At 42.4% G+C, this 24,436-nt stretch overlaps 1 protein-coding gene across 4 annotated transcripts; it reads left to right on the top strand.

Annotated features, from left to right (window-relative positions):
* The first annotated feature begins 6,001 nt into the window (after positions 1 to 6,001).
* On the top strand, positions 6,002 to 24,235 carry LOC132377815 (uncharacterized). Of its 4 annotated transcripts, XM_059944211.1 has the most exons (4): positions 6,002 to 6,342; positions 10,607 to 10,647; positions 10,834 to 10,981; positions 23,837 to 24,235. In XM_059944211.1, the coding sequence occupies exons 1-4, from the start codon at positions 6,328 to 6,330 to the stop codon at positions 24,233 to 24,235; spliced, it is 603 nt and encodes a 200-aa protein (XP_059800194.1). In that variant the 5' UTR covers positions 6,002 to 6,327. The 4 variants fall into 4 exon arrangements, 1 of the variants encoding a protein (XP_059800194.1); XR_009506779.1 differs by lacking the exons at positions 10,607 to 10,647; positions 23,837 to 24,235 and having other exon boundaries at positions 10,834 to 10,976; XR_009506778.1 differs by lacking the exons at positions 10,607 to 10,647; positions 10,834 to 10,981; positions 23,837 to 24,235 and adding an exon at positions 7,485 to 8,263.
* Positions 24,236 to 24,436: the final 201 nt, after the last annotated feature.

The following is a 24,436-nucleotide window of genomic DNA, read 5'->3' as shown; positions in this document are numbered from 1 at the left end:
CTAGATACTTGCCTTCCTCACTGGGAGACCCACAGTCAGTGCAGATTGGTAATAACATCTCCTCCTCACTGACAATGAACACAGGCGCACCTCAAGAATGCATGCTTACCCCACTGCACTACTCTTGCTACACTGATGATTGTGCGGCTAAACACAGGCCAAACTCCACCTATAAATTCGCTGATGAGACTTTTATCATTGGCAGAGTCTCAGATGATGACGAGGAGGCATAAAGGAGTGAGATAGATAGGTTGATTGAGAATATTCCAACAAGTATCCACTCAATGTCAGTAGGACCAAGGAATTAATTGTGGACTTCAGAAAGGAGATGTCTGGAGAACACACTTCAGTCTTCATTGAGGTGTCAGTAGTTTTGAGTTCCTGGGCATCAACATCTCAGAGGACCTATCCTGAACCCAACACATTGCTGAAAAAATGAAGAGAATATGCCAGCAGTTATACCTCGTTAGGAGGTTGAGGAGATTTTGTGAGTAACCAGCAAATTTCTACTGCTTGTGGCTATACCGGCTCACGGGAAAGGTTTTGGGAGTAAACCCCGAGGAAAAATCCGGAGTTGGAGTCCCGAAGGCGGCTGACTGCCGTACCCAGCACCGGCACGGCAACTCCTGTGATGCTGCTGGCACCAAACAATACCGACTTTCGTCATTCCTTTGGACCTGTCATCAGCATGGAGAGGGGGGGGGGGGTCCCACTGCATGGACAACAGAAGGATCCCCATATCAACTCTGCCCTGGCTTGCACCCTGGAGAGGCAGCTTCCGGTGACTACCAGAGGTGCAGCACCCATGGTCAACCATGACCGATGGAGGCCACACGGAGAGCATTCTGACAGGTTGGTTTCACCTGTTACAGAGGCTTCAATGCACAGGGCTGAAAGAGACTGCAGAACTTCGTAGACTTAGCCAGTGCCAACATGGGCACAAGCCTCCCGGGCAGTGAGGGCATTTTAGAAAGGCAGGGTCACAAGAAGGTGGCATCTACCACTAAAGACTCCCATCATCCGGCACATGCCCTCTTCACATTACTACCATCAGGGAGGAGGTACGAGAGCCTGAACTTCTACACTCAATGATTTAGGTACAGCCTTTTCCTCCCTGGCATCACATTTATGAATGGTCCAGGAGCACATCACCCTACCTCACTGTTCCTCTTTTGCACTATTTAATTGTTATTGTGACTTAGTGTTGGTGCCTGGCCAGGTGGTTAAGGCATTGGTCTAGTGATCTGAAGGTTGCTAGTTGGAACCTCAGCTGAGACAGCATGTAATGTCCTTGAGCAAGCCACTTAACCACTCATTGCTCTGCGGCGACACCGGTGCCAAGCTGTATCGGCCCTTACCCTTCCCTTGGACAACATCCATGGCGTGGAGAGGGGAGACTAGCAGCATGGGCAACTGCCAGTCTCCCAGACAGCCCTGTCCAGGCCTGTGCCCTGGAAACCATCCAAGACTCAAAGCCATGGTCTGTTGAGACTAACGATGCCTACTTTTTATTTTATTGTGACTTATGATAATGTTTTGCCTTGTGCTGTACTGCTAGAACAAAACAATAAGTTTCTTGACCTATGTCAATGATAATAAACCTGATTCTGAATCTGTTCTCACAATCCTTATGGGCAGTGCATTCCAAGTCATAATCTGCTGCCTCAACCAAGTGACCATTTGATATCTGCCGCCAAGTAGTGGTAACTGTCTATGCCACAGTGTCCTCATCAACTGAAGGTGCTGAAGAAGGGAATGAAATAGTTAGTGTTCCAACCTCAATGCATATAGGTGTTCTGCACTCCATGTCCCTACATCACGTACTGGTATTTTCAACCCTCTGTTCCCAACCTGCTGAATCCGGTGATCCTGCCGAACCGAAGGAAGGGGCTCGCCTGCCCAGGGAAAATGGAACAAGCAGCTTGAATTACACTGCTTTGTCTGGTCAGGACTGGAATGCTTTTGGTCCGCTGATTGCTGGGCGGGGACGTACGAAAGTAATCTGATAAAGGTTACTTTGACATATTGTTTGTTCTGACGATATTTGACTCCCACCTTGCATTTCACACAGTGCGCAGTATCTTTATAATGTGTATATACATTAAATTTAGATAAGCTATTCCATTTAGCAACTAAACATTTGATCTCCAGTTAAATACAGCTGCACCCTAGTGTTTGGCACAATCAAGAGCGGGGAAATGGCTCCGGAAAAACCTGAACTTCGTTCACCCCTCCGCCAGGCCAATTTACTACAATAAGGCAGCGGGCTCGCCAGCGCCCCTGCTGGCTGAGGTTCGGCACTTCGGTTTTTGTGTGTGAGGGTGACAGCTCCAAACATCATTGAGCCTTTTATCAGAATGGGCCGGCATAGATCAAAAGTAATCAACTACCATATCGCCAAAAAAATAGATTGAATTTCTGGGGCACATTTCAGAGGGCACACCAGCACAGCACCAATGGATCTAAACGGTTTTGCAGGATAGTCTCCTATGAAGAGAATGCACATCACATGCACGGCGCCCTCTGAAAGCGAACCCGCAGAAAACTGACTTTGCATGAGGCCTCTTCCAATCCAATCTCACCCACCCCATTTCCTTTCTGAGCTCCAAGCAGACCCGTGGCGCTGAAATATATTAAATGCTGTAACGGTCACACCGAATGGAGGCATTAGTCACAGAAGTTGGATTACAGAAGGTGCCGGCGGAAGCTGATTTACAACCGCCCAGAAGCAGAAACTACACATATCAGGGAAAGAGGCAACATTGAAAAAGGACAACAGTACTTTGATTGGGAAAGCCATAGGTAGAGAATGGGACAGCGATGGGAGAAAATATGCAGAGAGACTGAAACAGTAAAAACGCTTATCACTTCGTTTTTCAATCCAGCAATCAAAAGAGAATGTCATTGCAAAGTCGGACAGGTAATCATTAATTACATTGACTCCAAGGATAGATACTGCTGGTATTTAGTGCGTTCATGCAATAGGCCGTTTCGAAATAGGCTAATGGTTGTATTGATAGATATCTATCGTTAAATCTAATCAACTAGCAGTATACTAAATTATACCAGGAGTTTAAATAGTTAAATACTGTATTGACAAGGAGCAGTATACTGTTTCATATATTATTACAAGAATAATAGTGTAAGGCATAGCAATAAATAGCCTTATGAGCACAGCATTCAGATTTTATTGAAAACGCCTGGAGGAACTGGCTGTTTAATGTCGGTAAGCTGAACCAGACAGTTTTACAGCCAGTCACCGCAGTGCGCCGCCAGATGGCGCATCCCAGAAACAGAGCGGCGTTCCTCGCTGCACCGTTGTCCACAAATCGGACACTGGAGTTCACGAAGAAACCCCTAGTATTAAATTATTATCCAATACCGTAACGGCAAAAGTGCAGAAGTACTTCGGGGTTTAAAACTACCAAGGGCTCATTTGAATGATGCAGTACTTTCTATTCGAACTCAGTCTTGTGGAGAGGTGGCTTGCCTGAACAATTCAGCGCTGTACTCACGTGCTGCTGAGTAGTACCAACACTTTCTGTTGCTTCAGAGTTCCATCATCTTGTCTTGAAATTAAACTAGTCTTTAATTTAAAGACAAGATGATGGGCACTTCCCAGACAAAAGTCTCACTTCTCAGTGAGATTAAATGTAAAATAGAAGCCTGCTGTATTTAAACACCCGTTAGCTCGCGTCGCAGGCCCCTTCTTTACGTACGCAGACAATTTATATCTGCGCGACTTTCCTCGACTGATCGTTTAGGAGGAGATTTTGCCTCAGTTGAAGTGTTGACTAGGTTTAATTTTTAAATGTCCCGCGTGATTCCTGGCAACGAATTGCATCCAGTCTTGCCTGTTTTCAATCTAGCCGGTTTCTCCGGGTACTGGGGAAAGGTGTATTGTTCTGAGAGGAATTCTTAACTCCTATCTGGCAATTAGACGTACGGACTCCGGTTCCGCCCCGAGTAGAAACTAGCCATTGCGAGCGATTGAGAAGACGAGCATCGAATCTCAAAGATAACTGCATCCCATGAAGATGCTTAATCAGATTGGGATTATTACCAATATTCTTCGTCAGAACGGCAGGGAAACTGGAACCTCACACTGTATCAAGCCCGTTTACTGAAGCACCGTCCGCTTTTACGCCTATAAACTTCCTATCTGATGAGCTGGAATTGAGGAAACGTGATTATCCCAAACCGCGTGAGTTAGGAACTGGTTAGGAAGAGGATCTTCAGCTCACCGTGAGAGTTTCAGGTCCTCAACCACGCATTGAGAGCCAGGCTGCTGTTTGTCCGAGCGATACCCCATTACCACAACCACGCGCACAGCGTGCTGCCTTTTAATATAACCTTCGACAGTCACGGTGTTAAAGCATCATGTGTGAACTCTAGTAACAGTCCAGAACATTCCAATGGACGTATGCTTGAAACTCATTTTCCGCCAGGGTTACCTTGTTCCCTGCGGATTTTCATTTCTGAAAACGCTATACCAATTTACGCGGACAAAAGCAATGTGTTAGAATGCCCACGTGCGCATTTCTCTTAAGAGAATGATTTGATTTGATTAACTGTAGTTGGGCTTCCCTTAATTGAGCTGTCGGGACGACCTCAACGGTACGATGTCCGATAGTGTTCCTCCTGCCTTTTCTCAAGGTAGCATTCAAACAGCACGTGCCTAATTATTAGAATAAAGGAGACGCTGGACCAATTGTTTCTACTTTATAAATCTCCTTTGAGACAATATATCCTACTTATGCCAGATGTTTATGTAGTGGCAAAACGATTTTGCACTTGCGAAATCACAAACATTAACTTAACTATCGATAGCAATAAAAGTTTGTTTCACTTTTAATGTTCTTGGTCAGTCATTTGATGCTCGCTCCAGCTTTCTCATTAAGTTCTTTCCATTCTATAAAATGAACACTTTTCCCATTACTTGTTATTGTAAATCATTGTGTCACCGTCTGAAATGAACCAGAAATCCTTGAATTCTCTAGCGTAGGGGGGGGGGGGGTTACAGATTATTTTGCGAAAAAAAATCAGAGAAGTAACTCTGAGCAGAACTTACCCAGAGTTGGGAACAACCGAAATTGACAAGCTATCTGCTTCCTTTTTACTCTGAGCAGGTCCACCGCCAGACTGGGATTTCAGCGCCGAAGTACTTTGAAATTCCTTGAAAGAAGTCCTTCGCTGTTTTTAAACAGGATGGCGTAAATCAACAAGGAACTGGAGCGGATTTAAGCTCCGATCCCCCACACCGCCAGCTCGTCCTTTAAAACATTACGTAATGCCATCGCTATGTTCATTCGTTTAACAGTACCAAAAAAATTAACCCCTTCCTTGCATTGTCTTGTATCCCGATAGGAACAAACATGTGTCTAATTTGGATTTCTAGTGATCGAAATCAACATGTCATGTTAGCGAAATACCTCTTCAAATCCTAAACGCTTCTCCATTCTAAATTCATTCGATGGAATATTAGTGTTTATATATAATGAAAGGGAGTACTTTCACATTTCTGGATCATGCTTAAATGAAATGCAATGTGTCAGTGGACAATCCCATTTCCGGTGAAAGTTGACTGCGCGCTGACGGATTTGTTTAGGATATGAGTTATAGTTTCTGAAATCTGGGGGAAAGTTTGGATGAGGTTATTTGTCAAGTCTCCCCCCCCCCACCATCACCGCCACCATCAACCAGCCACTCCCAGTCACCAACAAAAACAGTTTCATAGCCAGCTGCTAAAACTATTGTCCGCTCACTTCAATGGCACAACTGTACTCATTCACAACGCACAACGTTGTATCACAGATTCCGCACGGTTTTACTCGATTTTCGACCAGGCTGGGTGTGGGTGTGGGTGTGTGGGGGGGGGGTGGTGTTGGGGGCTGTGATCGCAGGCGGGTGGGCGGAATATCACTTATGTTTGCAAATGAAATGCTTCAAATCCTTCGAGCAGGAAAAGTTGGTCTTTGCACCGCAACGTTGGTCGGGCAGCTCGAGACATAGCTTGGTCTTTGGGGAGGGGGGTGTCTCAGGCTCTCAGGATGTCCCGAGGCACCTCCCAGAGTGACCTCCGACCCGCACTCCCACCAACATTCCTTTCGCTCAGTTGCTTGGAGCAAGTGATGCCTCCGCCAGGCAGGGCTGTTCGCTTTAACATGCAGAAACAGACACGGCCTCCAACCCGACCGACTGCATCTTTCATCCGATCTCGACTCACGTTCTGTTTAAAACCTGGCGAGAAGCTTTCGTTGATTAAAACATAAAACGGAAGAGGCAGTTCAGCGCTGATGTTCCAGGGACTGAAAACCAGTGGGCAGAATGCAAGCGGTGGAGGTGAGCTGGTCGACCATGTACTTCTTGCTGGCAATGTGAGAGCCCCGGGGCCGAGGCCCCCTGTCCCCAGCATGTGCTCTGCGGGATCCGGCAGCTCCGGGAAAAGCCATGAGGAAGGCGCATTTCACATACAGAGCAGGAATCAAAAAGCACGTAGTCAGCACAGTTGAGGAATTAAGTAGACTTCGCTTTCAGGAACCGACTCTGGAGCGTTATACACGAGTGTGTTCGCATGGTTACAGTTCTACAGTAATAAGTTAAATTAGACTCCGCCGAGCAAGATCTGTATTGAATATTTAATTATACTAGCATCCGATAATACTAAAAGGAGCCAGTTTTTCCGTTAAAACTAACATGGCATGACGTTTTTCAGATACATAAACATTTATCACTTCCTCAATTTACTAAACTAATGTATCTTAGACGCGTTTAAAATCTATTCTGTGCCTCAGAGTTGCAAGCAGTCCTTATAAACAAACTTTTAAAGAATATATCTATTTAATAGATTTGTTTATCTGCATCAGCTTAAAATGAGATTGCAGACTATTTTCTCATTAGTGAGCGATCATGTACATAATGAATTAATAATAGATTAAAACTATTCTACGTGGTCACAAACGTCCTTATTTCATTTACTGAACATAATAATTACATGCTGCAACATTCGCAGTTGCGTTTGATTCAGTCTGTAGTGCGGCCGCAGAAAGTCCTGAAACAAAACTTTGTTATTATAAGGACACGGGCCATGCATCCAACTATCACGCATGGCTGTTGTAGAAACATTATGTCATTGACATGTCTGGTTTTACTTAAGACAGTTTCCTTTCTGACGCCGGCGATGTTTGCTGACCCGCAAACGTTAAGTTTGATCTTTGGTGAGAATGGTTTATTTATGGCGAATACATCTCCTTTGCTCGTTTTAAATCCATGTTCCTTGCGTTCATTGGAAAAGGCACTAGAAGGCATAAATAATCTCATTATAAATGGGAAATATACCTCTATGCGACTCCTCTCCATGTCATAAATAAGCTGTTTACTTTCCTTCGTGATTGGTTATTTTTACACTGAGGGATGCTATTAAAGTGATACACTAACATACAATATATAATATAATTTATTAACTGTACTTTTACACTTTTCAGTCAAACCTACGTGACTATACCTGACGAAGTTGAGAAGCTTGTTCAGGTGTCCTATCCTATCATGCGTTCGCTGCGTAATTGAGTTAACCTCGCAACGTACCAACCTCGTTGGTTGCACTAAATCCATCGCTCAGTGCAAATGAAACCAGACAGTACAGCTGAAGGAGAAATTAGTACCCTAGGAAAGAGGGAACATCAGTGGGATAGTCGGATGTGTTCGAGAAAGGCAGTGAAAACTGTTTGCACCATTTAAAACACCAATAGAAATACAGGTGTCGCTTACCCGGGTTGCAAGAGAACATGCCAAAATCAAGCCTATTGCTTATTCGTGGACTTTGCCAAGAACTCGTGTCATGTGTCAACACTTCTGTCTGAAAGAGAATCAAAATGAATTTCATTTGAAATTGCCATCTTTCTTACCATTATACACACTTAATTTGTTCATCAACTTGATCGAGATGTAATTATTGATTTTAAAAAGTTCATTATTAGCTCTTAGTACGTCGCGGGGAGTAATTTAAAAATAATTTTGGTTTGCTTAGTTTTTTTTTAGAAAAATAAGGAATTTAATAAGAATACACATTCATTGCTAACGCTGTTTCTCTGTATAGCGTCATTCCCTTCGCTTCAGCACATTATAAGTGAGATGCTTGAAATGTGAACGACACATCTCAAAACTTGATTAGGTATCAACAAACCTTTAATATCATAAGTTTGAATGTTAGTTTCACTTAAAAATTAGTTAGAATACGCTGTTACAAGTATCATGATATTTTGAAGGCCCGTGCAGAATAAAATATGACTGCAAATAAAATATACTATTCAATTATTTTGTATGTGATAATGTCGAAGAATACATTTCCCATCATTTCACGTGTACAGCTTTAAGTATTCCTGGGCTTGGTCTAACTCACCTAGATGTGCAATGAAGTCCTGACCAAGCGATATGGGTCATCCTTGAACTCAGAATGACAAGCCCGTAACATGAGCGTGAAGTATTCCAATTCCCACACCAGCCATTTTAAATAACACTGTCAAATCATATAAAAAGAATTGAATTGACTTTCTTAAACAGATCTCACACTATCAATCAGGTACATTATATTTGCACCTTTATTTAAACGAATAGTATATAATTATAACCGTGGCAATACAAATTGATTTGTCTATTTCCTGTCCTGTTGGCGACATCTCCTTCTTGAGCTGCCGTAGGCAACACTTGCTCTCCAGGAGGTTTCAGTCAATGGGTGTGAGCGTGAGGCAGCTGAAAGTGGTCAGTATCATGGGACTGATAGTCCTAAGAAGATGACATCACTCAGCAACGGGCTAAAAACCTGTACCTTCTTCATTCAGTTGCTGATTGTGCGAGGCTCTGACATAAGAGTCAGCACCTCAAACTGTTTAACTGCTAGTTATGCTTGGAAACATTCTGATTGAATATTGGATACGAAACACAAGCGAACCTTGGCTAAATGTGTGAGGAAGCAAATCAACATTTTATTAAACAAACTCTGAAACGGATGTAGAGTAGGTCCAAAAGTGGGATCAGATTTTTGAAAATTTCCTCCTGGGTGGTCCAGTACAGCAGCTGACTTCTGCTGGCTCCGAAATTTCTGTATAAATCACACGTGTTAAATGCTGAGTAAATTTCACATATTAAGCGGAGAAGTCTACAATAAGTGGTAGGAACAGGCCAGCCCAACATAGGCAAAGCCGCAAACACATGATTGAACACATTTACAAGGAACGCTACCACAAGAAAGCAGCACTCATCAACACGGACCCTCATTGTAACAGGCCAGGCTCTCTGCTCGCTGTTGCCACTGGGAAGGAAATACAAGAGTCTTCAGTCGCACACCAGCAGGCCCAGGAACAGATAGTACTCTTCACCCATCAGATTCCTGAACCAGCGTGGTCAGAATTATTCACCTTAACACTGAACTAACTCACTGTCAACTTCGGTTGTCAGCTTTATTTATTTACTTTTTTATTTTTGCAAGATTTGTCTTGTGCACAGTGTCTGTTTGTCAATCTTTGTGTGTAGTTCGCCACTGATTCTATTGTACTTCTCTGTTCTACTGTGAATGCCCGCAAGTAAACGATCCTCCAGGTAGTAAATGGTGACATAAACGAACGTCGGTGATACATTTACTTTGAACGCTGAATGTTACACGCGAAGTAAAGCTGATAGTTCTTTTAGCAACTCATGCCCACGCTTATTTAAAGAATTCAATGCCCATTATTTTATAACGAATGTGCGACTTCGGTACAGATTTACACCCTATTATTTTGATCAGCCATTTTACAAAGGTTGGTTGCTTTTGTGTTGTGCTATTTTTTCAGCCATGTAGTCTAATTAACAATAAGGTAGATTTGACTAGAATTGAATTTTGCTGCAAGGTATTGCAATCGTTATGCTACATAATCACAACGATATTGAACTCTATGGGACGGTGAAGAATCCACGTGAGGAATTCCCTGGTCACCTCCTGCCTAACTCGGTGCTGTTTAATGTTGAATTTGTTTCAGCGTTTTCTCATCCGATATCACGGCCCGATTGAGCACGGTTTACTTTCATATTAACATTCATAACAGGAATGATAATAACCTTCAGTTATTGAACTAATCCAAGATTCGTGTATATATTTCAGCAGGATAATTAAATTCCCTGCTTTCTTTCCAGAAGGCTGATACCACATCCTGATTATCTAACAGTTCTATTCCTTCGTGTTTACTGCCTGGATTTATAATATTTCCATATTAATTAAACATGTCATCATTATGGCCCAACTTAAACATGAGATGTATAGTTTTTACTCGAGGCATTTTCTCACGCACAGCACACAGCTTAAGGACACCTCCGGGAGTCGTTCATTTTCTGTACCAGATATTTCTGTGCTGGGCTGGGCAGCTAAGTGCAGGAACAGTTACCCTATTCACCAGTAACTCTGTTCTGTAAGTGATCACGGTGATAGCAATCCAGAGAATGGAAAATATTAAGCAAATCATTTCATACAGGATACAAGTACTGATTACATTTAATCACTAAGTTACAGGCGGATTTCATACAGCACAATTAGTCATTTACAATAGCTCTCTTTCTCTCTCTCTCTCTCTCGCAGACTCTTAAGTTACATGTCCTTGTGGAAAGAAGTGACTCAAGGTATCTTATGCTACTGGAAGTCTGTACTGCAAACAAAACAGCTGACTATTAAAAGATTAATAGTAGAGTGTATTTTGGCCTCAGTGTGAAGGCAAAGTAATCGTACCTGTCAGTAACATTAGAGAATGTTGCCCATGAAGTCCTTTTGATCTCTGGCTCAAATTTTCTCCTGTCTCTTACACTCAGTTCAATAGGATCTCTGGATGCCATCAGTCATGTTACCGGCCATCGGGTTCAGCAGCCAGTCGGATTAAACAACGCCTCAGGAAGAAGTTGTTTTCAGGCACATCAAAGAAGATGGAATAAAGACTGGAACCTATATCTGAGACTAGGTGTAAGCAATTATTTTAATAACAAAAGTATATTTTGATTTTTAAACCCCGGTTTTTTCATCGGCAGAGACGGGGTTAAGGATGACTTGAATCTATTTGGCTTCCTGGGTCCTACAGTGGCTGATGATGTGCATGTGGGATCTGCTTACAATGGACAGATAGGCTGGTAGTTTGCTCCCAGCCTACAGAATCGAAGCTCTCCGTACCTTTCCCAGTGCTCCTTCTCTACTTTGACTAATTTAGACTAATTTTTTTTTATCAGAGAGCTTGTCAGTACGTTCTTGAATAATTTCCTCTGTCAACTGGCCATCACTCTGTTGACCGCTCGTCAATGGAACTACGTTAGAAAACTTCAAGGCAACTTTTAATTAATCGAAGCTTGTACTTTATTGACTCTGCACAAACAACAACGTAACTGAGTTGAGTCCGGGCCACGAACTTCGAGAATGAATTCTACTGTTCCCTTTGTACCAGTTTTCACCCAGACCACGTTTCCAATTGATAACCGTGAAATTGGGTATCTGTTGGGTACCCAGCTCCTGGTGTGGGGGTTCTTCCTTGCGATTATGATTCTCTTGAAAGAGCTATCGCTAATAGCGCAATCGAACAGTCCACTTTTATATTCATTCCTTCTCAATTCAAATGTAGCATTCCAGTATCAGTGGATATATATCTGATTGGCCCAGAACACCTTGTTATTGGCTCTGGTTCAGGGCTACAACCTACATTGTTCCGAGGTCTCTGCCCTCAGCCTCGTGCCTTTGTTCCTTTCATTCTGACGGGTTCAAGCCACTGATACTTGGTGACCCAGATACCGAGTCTAACAACATTACGGATTGCTTCTTTGGTAGGTCGGCCACTTTTACACAATAAATGGATACTGGTCTGAGAATGCTCTCGGGTTTAGCCGGTCATTACTTAAAGCTCCTTGTGTCCACGCTCATTGCTCTGATTAGATTATCCCCCCGCAAGAATCAGTTCAGAGTCCAGAGAATTTGGGGGGTGGGGGTGGAACTGCAAGGACAGTGTCGCAGACTGGGCTCTTACCGTCCACGACCCCTTTCGAGTTCAACGTTTTCTTCCATATTTTAAATCTGTCATGGCCAACATCTCCCCCTTTTTGATCGACAGAACATCCGGGGGAATCACACTACTGGTTATACATCCAAGTGAATATAGCACAAAATCAGTCATGACTACATGAAATAATGCAGATAAAGTTACTGACAAAATTACCATAGACTGTAAACTTAGACAAAATAATATCAAACACTGGTATAAACACTGTACAAAAGCATAAAGAAACCTAATAAAAACTGTACATGGTTTCTTACCATGTCTCAAGGCATCCAACAGCAAACAATGATACTTAAACACAACACCATAGTAGGAAAACAAACAAAACCATCAAAAAGAGATTTAGAATTGCATGTGGCATGTAAACACTTAAGTTATTAAAGTTACCATAAAAAAACACTGGGGAAAATACATTGCACAACCATTAGAACAAAGAGCAAAACAATAATAGCATGCAAAGTACACATCCAAGGGTGTATATTAAAGTTTAACCCCCAGTTCCAAACTTCACTTCAAAAGGGATGGATTCTGCAAAATATCATGAGCTAAGCCCCAATGACATTTAATAGAATTGGATGATTCCTCCGATTGTCTAATAATAGCTTCATTATGATAATTAACTCTATCCCACTCTGCTGTAAAATAAAATGTAGGTGGAAGAGCAGTAGATACATATTCAAGTAAGCCCTGAGCAGTATCGTTGATAATACATAAGTCTATCACCGGTTGAATAGGTGGTTTTGCAAAAGATTTGGGCAATACTTGCCCAGTCAAAACTAAGTCTCCCAAAGCAGTAAAAACTGCAAATTGCAACTTAAAAATTCCTTCTTGTAAGGTTTGCTTGAAGTGGCAACGTAATAGGTATCATTCACCAAGCAAAGCTTTAGGATTTCAGAGCATAATCATAAGTGAGGAACCCACAGTCTGTAAACCGATTCTTAATTAAATCCTCTGGACAACCCCAGTATTCTCCTTTTTGATGACAAGAACCAAATTTGCTCCCTTTGTACATCCAAACCTCATCACACAAAGGACTAGCAACAGTTGGCAATGCAATGGTTGTGGTGTCATTCCCACCATGGAGTAAGTATATATGGAAAGTCTTAGAGCTCCAGAGCTACTGGGATTGAGTTAGCTGGGACACATGATAATCCATGGTCTTGTTTCTGATTTTTTCCACATCAACAGCACCACTGAATTCACAATAAAGTTGTACTTGAGTTCTGAGTCCTTACTTTGCCCTGAAGGAGAACCCAAAATACATGACTTCCCACTGTTATCCTGGTACTCCTATCTTTTCCCCATATTACCATTATTCAACCACAAAAATAAATCAACTGACATCAGTTTCATTTCCTTGTATGGTGTGTGTTTGTGTGTGTGTGTATTTTATATTGAATTAGAGTTTATAGCTAAGCTGGGAGGAGTGTTGTGTATTTAATATTTCAGTAACATTTGAGTAATATTGTAAATATACTGTTTGATTAAGCATTCCTGGTTGTTTACATAATTCATTACAGGTTACATGAATGAAGTACTTGTGTGACAGACAGTAAATGCCTCACTTAAACTAATAGCAAAACTAAGACATGCACCTCCTGGCTCCATGCTTTTCTTTCAAATACTTTTACGTCACTAGGTATATTTGAAGTAGAGATTCATAGGTTCTTGATAAGTAATGACATCAATGGTTATGGGGAGAAAGTAAGAAAACGGGGTTGAGGGGATAACAAATCAGCTCTGGTAGAATGGCAGGCAGAATCAATGGGCTGAATGGTCTTATCATTTTTAAGTCTAACAAATGTCCTTATTTATAATTCAACTACAATGATGCAGTGCTTCTGTTGTCTACAGTAAGTAGGCTCAGTAATCTTGTATTTTAATTTTTGACTTGTATGGAACCATTAAAAAAGAGTCTCTTGGCGTATCCCAAGATGCTAGCACAGAAGCATTCAAGATACAGTTTAGTAATGTTCATCTTAAATTATCATGTTATTCAATGGAAGCATTTATAAAACACGTACAGATTTTACAGTTGAGATGATAGCAAAATTGCTGGTGTACACTATTAATTTGCCATAAATATTAGACCAATTTTGGTTTTTGTGAATATGTCCAACTCTGTACAGAATCATCAATGTGATGTCAGTGATTTATCCATCAACAAACTGCACTGTAACTCTAACCAACATCAAGCACAATCATTTGAACTGTCGGGAAACTCTGGTATTTATACAAAATATTGCGAAAACATAACTCACTGTTGAATGAGGCCCAAACTTTTAGCAGCACACTGGGTGTAGAGAACTCTCTCGATCCAAAATCTGTAATTCCTTCACACAAACACTTCAAATTCCAAGTCATCAGCTTGTTCACTGAGGCAAACAAGAGGATGGGCCATATACTGACTGTCCACTAAAGTGCTTTATCAACTGTTCTCAGTGTATAACACTGCTTTCCAAAATTACAGGTCCACAGAGGGCAGCGAACCCTGAATGACATGGACCACATCCCATTGTGTCGGTGCTCCAGCACAAGTTTCAAACAGCTGAAGGAAAGCTTGCTTGTCTCAAACCCAGCAGAAGTCTCATATTTGGCTGGGTTTCAGTGACCCCTGTCCTCTCATGTTTCTAGAAACCTGTGGGAGACACTTCAGGGTAGGAAAGGCTCCAGAAAGACTCCAGTTGTGCTCTCTCCACAAAATTCTCCAAATCCACGAGAAGGACAATGAAACCAATGTCAGTCTGTACCCTCTGAGGTCAATTTCTCCAGCACCGAGGTCCTGATGACATTCATTGTCAGACCAGCATAGCCAGGAGCTGCTTCGTGAAACAGACATGCTATTCTGAGCTCTGTTGAGCTGTGTTGTTGGCCATGGTGGATTTAAAATGTGGAACAAAACACTGAACACAAATGGGTCAAAGACAGTGGAATGGAGACTTGCAGTCCTCCCCACAGACCCACCATTTTGTGGACTCTGGGATAATCTAATCAGAGTAATTGAATGTGGATACAAGGAGCTTCAGGTAATGACATGCAAAACCTGAGACCATTCCCAAACAAGTAGCTATTGATTATAAAGCTGCAGACCTACCAGAGGCAATCTGTAATGTTGTTAGACTCAGTGTCTGGGTCACTTAATCTTAGTGGTTGAGAAAAGAGTTGAAAGGAACAAAGACAAGAAGCTGAGGGTAGAGCAGGTTGTAGCCCTGAACCAGAGCCAGTAAAAAGGTGTTATGGGCCAACCTGATGATATATATCCACTGATACTGAATGCTACATTTGAATTGAGACAGAATGAATATAAAGTGGATACTTGAATTGCGCTATCAGAGATAACTATTTCCAGACAGTCACAATCGCAAGGAACAACCCCCACACCAGGAGCTGGGAGAAGAAAGGAATGATTGTCTGTCCAATAGAGATCCCCTATTCCAGAGTTATCAATTGGAAAAGTGATCTGAATGAATAATTGGACAAAGGCAACAGTAAAATTCATGCTCCAGGTCAACATAGTTGACAATAAAGTGCAAGTTTTGATTAATTAAAAGTTATGTGTTAAGTTTCCTAATCTGGTTCCGTTAATGAACAGTCAACATAACATATTTTGGCGTCCCTGGGTTGGCTCTGAAAAAATGAATAGAGGTCTGGGACCCTAGTTTTGAGTTGAACTATCCATGAGATTAGGATATTAAAAACAGAAAAAGGACAGGAGGGTCAGAAAATTGAACAGATTACTTTCATAGTTATATGTTAAGAAAATGGCAGGATTATGAGGATTGGATAGGAAAGATTGAGAGTGGAGGGTCAGGGACCCTGGGGGATGTATTGTGGAAAGCAGTTAGTGATATGAAATCAAATAAAATACAAGCGATTAAAAAACCATTACAATGGGATGTATGGGGAAGGTCTAATTGAAGGGAAGAGAGAAAAATAGAAACCAGCAGAGGAATTGTGTGAGTGTAGGGGAGAGCTGGACAGCGAGAGGAAAGAAAATGAAATTCTGAGGGAGCAGGGTCAGGTGAATTTGGTTCACCCTCAGTTTCAGACTGCGAACGCAAAACGAGATAAAAGGAGAAACGAGAAGAGGGATGTGAAAAGGCGAGTACAGAAGTAGAGGAATGGAAAAGTCATTGTCAGGATTTACGGACTGCTGTGAAAGTCATACAGAAATCGGCCGCTGGGAACAAAGGCAGCGCCGACCACACCGAGTGTGTAAAACAGACGGAAGGGCTGCGAAGTCAGCTTTCAGCCTCGAGAGGGGATATGTGCGAGGGCTGACGATGATGGTGATAGAGATTGGGGACACACTGTAACAGTGAGTATAATTGGGTAAGTGGCCCTCCTCCCCATGGATTTTCCCAAGAGGGACTGGAAACATCAACACCCGCTGCCCCAGTGGCACCCGTGGTAACGGAGAGTGTTCTGGAAACATCACAGCCAGGAGTGCCGGTTGAGACACGGTACTCGATGTGGCCGGTTGAGTGTTATCGCTGTAACTACACAAGTATGGGCTGGGAGACTACCCTTAGGAACTTTTCCAGCGCATTCGACAGCATAGGATAATTCACGATTCAGATGAAGCAGAGGAACTGAAGTTAACCCTTTTGTGTTTAACTTCAGTGTTACACTCTGGAACAAGCACAAGGCCAGCGGACACTGGGTGGTTTACGGGAGGCGATATTAGAAGCTGCAACGGCTAATCGAGGCGACCCGGTGGAGGCTTTGCATAAGTGCAGACTGTAGAAAGGGGAGCAAGCAACACGTATAACACGCTGGAGGAACTCAGCAGGTCAGGCAGCATCCGTGGAAATGAACAGTCAACGTTTCGGGCCGAGACGGGGAGCACCCCCTCTGCATTTGTGACGAAGTGGCGCCTGGTTTTCTCGAGGGTACATTGGATAGGCAGAGCAGTAACTGGCTGAGGGACCTTGGTTTCGCGCAGTACGGAGGAGAGCAAAAGTGGTGGAACTGTTTGATTCCAGTGACGCTACACACACTGAGGCAATGGATACTTAAGGCGATGATTAGAACTTGGAGGCTTAGATTTTAACTTCAGCAATTCTTCAGAGGCAACTGAAGTCTTGTCCTGTCAAGGTGTCGTGTGGGGAAATGGAGGTCAGGGTAGAAGCCAGCAGAGAGGTTGTAGGAGCGAAGTAACACAGCGCTAGAATGCACTTTCACCCAATCAGGGAAGCTGTTGTCGGGGGCAACCATCCCAGAACAGTGCTCAAATCTGCTGTTTCAGCTGTGGTAATGTGGCTCATTATGTCCGGAACTATATAGTAAACAGTTCATTCAATCTGAATCCTGATACATATCAGAAATAGGAGTTACAGAAAGGTCCGAATATGTCGGAATTTTTGGTCAATGTGGGAATTCCATGCTTTAAACTTGCTGAGTGTTTACTTGTGCATGGTGAATAACTTACATCTCTGTTTTAAAGTCTTAGAGAAACACATTTCCTCAGTTTTGTTGGATTGTAACTGAATGTTTTGGCAACGGGTTAACCCTTAGGAACTAGAGATTTTCTGCAATGCTTTAAAGTGTGAATGGGTTGTATATTTTAGTTGTGTAAAATATGCCACATGTGAGTTCATTTCAGAGTGTGTCTGTGAGAGTGCAAAAGCTGTTTTAAGAGGTTACATCAATGTGTTAATGTGTGAGGTCCCCCAGCCAACAGTTTTCTTTCCCTTCTTGGTTCTTTGGAAAATGTGTAAGTGTTTTTAATGGTGGGAATTAACTGTTTGTTCTAAGTTTTGCAGTTACTTGAAGAAAGAACTGAAGGAAGAACAGTGCAAGCATGGATTTTTATGTTTTGTCTTGTCTGCGTTTTTGGTTTGCATTTCTTTGTTTCCCGTGGAATTGATTTTAGGGGAACCCAAATTCTACACTGGCTATGTGTAATCTAGGTTAAGATGTGAGTCTGAGCATCTCTATTCTGGATATGTGATATCTCTGTCAATCTGTATATAGTTTTCCTCTGCAGAAGTAAGGGAATGTGATGCAAAGGCTCTGGGATGTTTACTTCCATAACTCCTAACAAACAGACAGACAGACATACTGTATTGATCCCGAGGGAAATTGGGTTTCGTTACAGCTGTACCAACCAAGAATAGTAAAGAAATATAGCAATATAAAACAATAAATAATTAAATAATAGTATGTTAATCATGCCCAGTGGAAATAAGTCCAGGACCAGCTTATTGGCTCAGGGTGTCTGACACTCCAAGGGAGGAGTTGTAAAGTTTGATGGCCACAGGTAGGAATTACTTCCTATGATGCTCAGTGTTACATCTTGGTGGAATGAGTCTCTGGCTGAATGTACTCCTGTGCCTAACCAGTACATTATGGAGTGGATGGGAGTCATTGTCCAAGATGGCATGCAACTTGGACAGCATCCTCTTTTCAGATACCACCATCAGAGAGTCCATTTCCACCCCCACAACATCACTGGCCTTACGATTGAGTTTGTTGATTCTGTTGGTGTCTGCTACCCTCAGCCTGCTGCCCCAGCACACAACAGCAAACATGTGACATTACGCATATAGCATAAGTCATAATTAAGCTTCACTGGATGATGTGGATCGTAATGAGGGAGTACAATGTCAGACATCACCATTTCCTTTTTCTTTTGGATAGTCACCTCACACTGCTTTGCCCATTGCCATTTCTTCCCAATCTGTAGTAATGTGGAGCAGAGTAGCCAATTTGGCAGAAATCTATTATGGTGATTGACAAATCTTAAGAAGGACCGCAACTGTAGCAAACTCTTTAGCCTTGGGCATCTACCGCTGCTTGAATTTTCTCAGCACACTGAAATCCTTGTACGTCAATGGTGTGATCATAGTAAGTGATGCCTGGTTTAAAGAATTTACGTGTTGCATTGTACATTGATAATCTTCTAATCTTTTTAACACTGTCTTGAGATTTGAGATGTTACTTGTATCCTTACCAGTAACAATGATGTCATCCAGGGAACACTGAGTACCTGACTGCCTCACAGCACCTGGTCCGTAGCTTTCTGCCAGAGTGCAGGTGCAGAGACTACTCCAAAAATAAGCCTATTGTGTTGATAAAACCCTCTGTGAGTGTTTACGCTGAGAAACACTTTGGACTCTTCTTCCGTCTCCATTTCTAGATAGGCCTCAGTAAAGTCCATTTCACTGAAGTATTTTCCTTCAAAAAGGTTTGCAAAAATATCCTCTATTTTGGGTAGAGCGAAATGATCTACTTTCAGTACTGGGTTGATGATGACCTTAAAATCAGCACAGATCCAGACAGACCCATTCTTTATGGCTACTGGGACAACTAGTGGTGCCCATGGCCCCACTCAACCGTGGAAAGACTTAATTCAACCTCTATTCTTATACCTTTTTATAGTTGCTTTCAGTTGACTTCATTGCAGGATATGTGGCATACAAATCCAATCAAGGTGTCGTCATAGCCACTCGTGATCCCACAATGCTGGCCCTCCTGTTTTTAACATGTACAAGCCCAATATGGCTTGGTGGTTGTTGTACTTCTCTGTTACAAATATCATTCCCACAGGAGTTATTTTTTCTCCATTGTAAGCTCTTTGTTGGATATCTGCAGGCTTCAGTTCTGTATCTTTGAAATGCCATTCAAACTCATTTTGTGGAATGATTGAAACAACTGAGCTAGTGTCCACTTCCATTTTAATTAATTTGCCTTACTCTTCTGGAGTAAGCCATAATGCTTCCCTCATTTTAGTTTCCAATTGTAAAACTCAAGGCTGCTCAGTCTTGCATCATGCTCATCACTATCAAATTCTTCCTCAATAGCGTGCAGATTAGTGTTCTTTTTGAATCTGCAAATGTTTTTTCTATCCTTATCTCATCCCCGTGTGCTGTCCATGCATTTTTGTCTGCCCGACATTCTCTTTGTATGTGTCTACTTTGTTGTATTTTCCGCATGTTTCACCTTTAAATCTGCATTGGTCTGGTGTATGTGAGCCCATGCCACAAAGGTAACACAATTTGTTTGGTCAGATGGATTTCTATTTAGATGTTGCAATCTTGTTTATGCTCTCTTTCATTCCTGACTGCAACTCAATCGTATCTCTGCTGTTTCCACTGTTGATACTGTGATTTCAACAGTGCGTATAATTGAGAAGTGCTTCAGTTAAGAGATGGTTTTGAATGCTTTTATATCAGATTCCACAAACCAAATGATCTTTCAGTGCATCATTAAGCCTATCGCTGAACTAACAACTAACAATCTCTTCAATTCAGCCACCTGCACTGAAATGGACTCCGCTTCCTTTTGATTCCACTTAGGAAACCTAAAGCGCTCTGCCATCAACAATGGTTTCAGTTCTAAATGTCCTTGCATTACTCTCACAATATCAATAAAGCTAATTTCGGTTGGTTTGGTTGGAGGAGTTAACTTCCTAAGCAAATCGTATGCCTTTAAATCCAATGGACTCAGCAAAACTGGCACATGTTTCTCATTGGCTGTTTCATTTGCTTCAACACAGTGTTCAATTTGCTAAATTTGCATCAGCTGGTTATCCACTGTGCAATCAAGCACTTCTATCTTTCTGATGTAGCCAGCCATTTTTTCTCTCTTTTTAAATTTATTTATCACCTTAAGAATCCATGAATTTGTCCATTTTCTGCCTTTGCTTTAACTGAACCATCTTCTCCTCTTGTGAAAGCATGCTGCACTTTATAAAAAAAAAACTCAAATGTCTTGCTGTACCTCTTTAAAAACTTGAATGTCTTGCTGCACAGGTGGGTAGTTTTGTAACTCCAAAACATAAAACTAATTTCAAGAAAAAGGTAGGAGCCCAGGAGAACAGGTCTTACTTTTGTTTTTACTTTAAGCGAGGCACGCACATGTGACATGGTGGCATGATGACATATGTCATTCACATGCTATTACATACAACCCATATTGAAATATTTAAATGAACAAAAATGCTTAATTAAAAATAATATATTTAGAATATTACTCAAATATTTCTGGAATATTAAATTCACAATATCCTCCACAGCCCTCTGTGGTTCTTAATTCCACAAATTCACCAGCATCAAGCTAAAAAAATTCCACCTCATCTCTGTTCAAAAAGGATGTATTTTGAGGCCATCCCCTCTGGTCCTAGGTTTGCCTACTATAGGAAGTAGCCCCTCCATGAGTTTTATGCACCAGGTGTAGCTCAGTTAAAACACTCACCTTTGAATCACAAGGTTGAGCTCATGTCCCACTCCAGAGACCTGTTCAAAATTCTAGCTCGATACTCTCATACATGTATAATCAGAAACCTTTGTGGACTGTTGCCCAGAGATTTGGATGAGAAGAAAAAGATATTTGCTCTCTTGTAGGAGTTTCCACAACACAACTTCAAAGTTACTCAGTGACATTATCCCTGTTGACCAAACGAATATTTCCAACTAAATCAGCATTATCAAAAATGGACTGTCTGGTCATTATTACTTCTGATCAAGGCAGTTAAGGGGGTAGATGAGCTTCTGACAATGCAATAGTAACTGCACGTTGTTACCAGAGAGGCACTGAAACTAATTGGTGTAGAAGGTTTTATTCAACAAAAATGAGCAGCAGGCATATTGAGCCACTCTTGGGGGAAATGGTCTCCCATCCCAATATTACATGACATTTTTATATGCTGAAGTTCAAAGATAACAGCAGGACAATTCTATAGTTGCATCATCTACAATGCTTCCGTTGAGTTACATACAGATGTCACACACCACCTTCTTCGCATCCACACCCAAAATGAATGTTAATCTCCGCTGACTCTAAGCCACATTCCTGTGGGCATCTGAGGTTGTATTGTTCTGACCTGCATTTTAAATCCAATCTGCAATCCATATTCAAATCTGAAGACTGGTTGCTGGTGAAATTAATATTTGCCATATACCCTAACTCCAGAATACACACTAACAGTCTTGCCTTTTGGCCCTCCTGGACAAAAAATAAATTTGTTCCAGAAAACACTAAACTTGGCGGATCCAACAGTCTTCGCTGCTGGCTGACTGTAGATTAATCATGTTCATTGTCTTCCTTGCTAGCTGAAACTCAGCCGTGGCTATCGGTGGTTACTCTCTGGTCAGGGGTACCAGTAAGGTAAATGTATCAGGCTTACAGGCGACAGCTCACAGTCATGTGTCATGACATAAGGTAGTCAGAATCTTGATGACTGGTCACTCAGACCCTGTACAGGAGGGGCTGGGGTGGTCTCTGTTTGGATGCCTCCAAGGACTTCACCTCAGTAGCACTCGGATCAGCTGATCACTGGCCCAACCACCAATAGGGTCCAGCTGTGTGTAACTTTTTCTCTTTCTCATTCGGGCATGCCATCGAAATTCTGGAATCTGATGTCTCTGCTGTAACTTGGACAACTTCCCATCTATTTTTCCCAAGTGTTTTTCCTATACGGAGCTTACCATCTGCTTTCAGCAACCAGCCTTGGTTACAGAGTACAGTGACAGTTACACTTCAACATGCTATTCACGATTGCTGTTGTGCTCTCTCGGTGTCCTCCGCCTTCACGTTTGCTTCCATCAGATGTGGTTAGGTCTGATGCATTACTTAGGTTCTCTTTAATGACACTGCTACCGGGAACACCTGATCTGCCGCTCTGTCTGTGAGGGGGCGACAAGAAAGTGAGTTGTATGCTTTAACCTGAGTCCAGTGTTTCCACTGGCTATCTTGCTGAGTCTGCACACCAACACAAGTTGTCATTTGTCCAAGGCACCAGCTATGGTTCTGTCCACCTGGGAGTGAAACCTGTCTTTTCAACCACCATGGCTTGGTTGCCTGACTGTGGGAGAACTATCGTCTTTCCTTCTCGTTCTCTCTGCTCCGTGGTACGTTGCTGCTGCTTTGCTCGATCCTCAGTGGGTTACCCTGGTTACAGTGGTCCTTCATCGCTATGTGATCTTATTAAATTGACAGTTCTAGTTTCTTCAAGTACCCTTGTAATTTCTGTTGCTTCTTGTTCATTCACTGCCCTCCTCACACTGATGTCTACCCACTCGTACCCTTTCTGCTCCGTACTACCCACTTTCCTGTGAGCTTTTAATCACTGCTACCTCCTCGGGTAGCTGCACTATTTCTAACAGCTCCTGGCTATGTTTGACCCTTACCCTTGGGATGCCCTAACATGTTCCCACACGTTGTCCTGTCTCCCCTCCCTTCTTGGGGCTGCTGTCTCTCTGTGGGCTATGTTAGCTGCTATGTTGGTTGCACATGTTTGCTGTCCCTGTTTTGTCCACGTGATTTCTCCTTTTCCTGAGTTTATGATCACACCTGCCTTATGCAGTGTGTCTTTCCCCAGGGTAGTGGCTGATGCACCATCAATAACTCACTCCGAGATGTAAGGCGAGATATCGGCTTTTATTGACTGAAGAAGGAACCAGCAGTGAGTGACCATCATATTACATCCTGGAGAATGAGCAGGACGCTGAACTCTCTCAATTTCAAGTATCTGTGGCTGATTTCTCTCCACGTTTATTGTTCACCTCCTGCACCGGTAACGTAAACCAGCCGTGCACAGGGGTAGATCAGTTATCAATATTGACAATCCCCTGTCCACAACACTGCACATTGCTGGCCCCCTAATAAACCTCATGTAGATCCATGGATGACTACCATTGGCAACAGAGCTGCCATCAGTTGTTTGTCAGATCGCACTAGCTCTATAATCTTGTCAGCGGTCAGATTGGAAAGAGAGGGCGCTGCTGTGGATTCTGCCAGCTTTGGTGAGTGATTCTCACATTTTACTCTCTTTTCAGGGCGCCGCCTCCAACCAGGGCCCGAGAAGCCACAGCAGTAACAAATCATCTCCATTACCCTCCCACGTCTATTCCAACGGTTCATCGCTATGTGCCCCAGTTGCTGGCACACAAAGGAAGTTTTCTGTGACGTCACAGCAGCTACGTTCACTAAGGCCACTTTACGACTTCTGTTCCCCCTCCTCTGGTCTGTCTCAAAAGAGACAGATCAACTGGGCCGAACTGCAACCAGACAACGAGCGGGAATATGTGAAGAGAGCTACCTTTTCCATCAGGTTCATGCTCAAGATCAAAAAGGCAGAACATCGGGGCAGTTTTTCCAGAGTTGGACTGCAGCTGGTCACCGAGCGGGAATACATGAAACGAAAACGGATACACCATACTGAAATGGCAGAGTAGATTTGATGGGCCAAATGGCCTAATTCTGCTCCAATATCTTCTGGTCTTATAGAAGTTCAGTCTCACAAAAAAACACAGCAAGTTTGGACAAACCAGCAAAGTTTGTTTCAACACTTTCTTGGCAGATAGTCAAGATGAAAACAAAGTTACATACATAGTCTTTGGTTCTTTTATTTTATCTGCCCACATAAAAACACTAAC

Source organism: Hypanus sabinus, chromosome 19, assembly GCF_030144855.1.
Source record: "Hypanus sabinus isolate sHypSab1 chromosome 19, sHypSab1.hap1, whole genome shotgun sequence".
Lineage (NCBI taxonomy): Eukaryota > Metazoa > Chordata > Chondrichthyes > Myliobatiformes > Dasyatidae > Hypanus > Hypanus sabinus.
The sequence above is the reverse complement of the archived record's forward strand: the minus strand, read 5'-3'. Positions and strand labels throughout refer to the sequence as shown.

Excerpts from the sequence above, each read along its gene's own strand:
- LOC132377815 (XM_059944211.1), top strand. Across the intron at positions 10,648-10,833 it reads GTGGAAAGAAGTGACTCAAG|TTCAATAGGATCTCTGGATG; the intron begins GTATCTTATGCT and ends TCTTACACTCAG. Across the intron at positions 10,982-23,836 it reads ACCTATATCTGAGACTAGGT|GGCGCCGCCTCCAACCAGGG; the intron begins GTAAGCAATTAT and ends CTCTCTTTTCAG.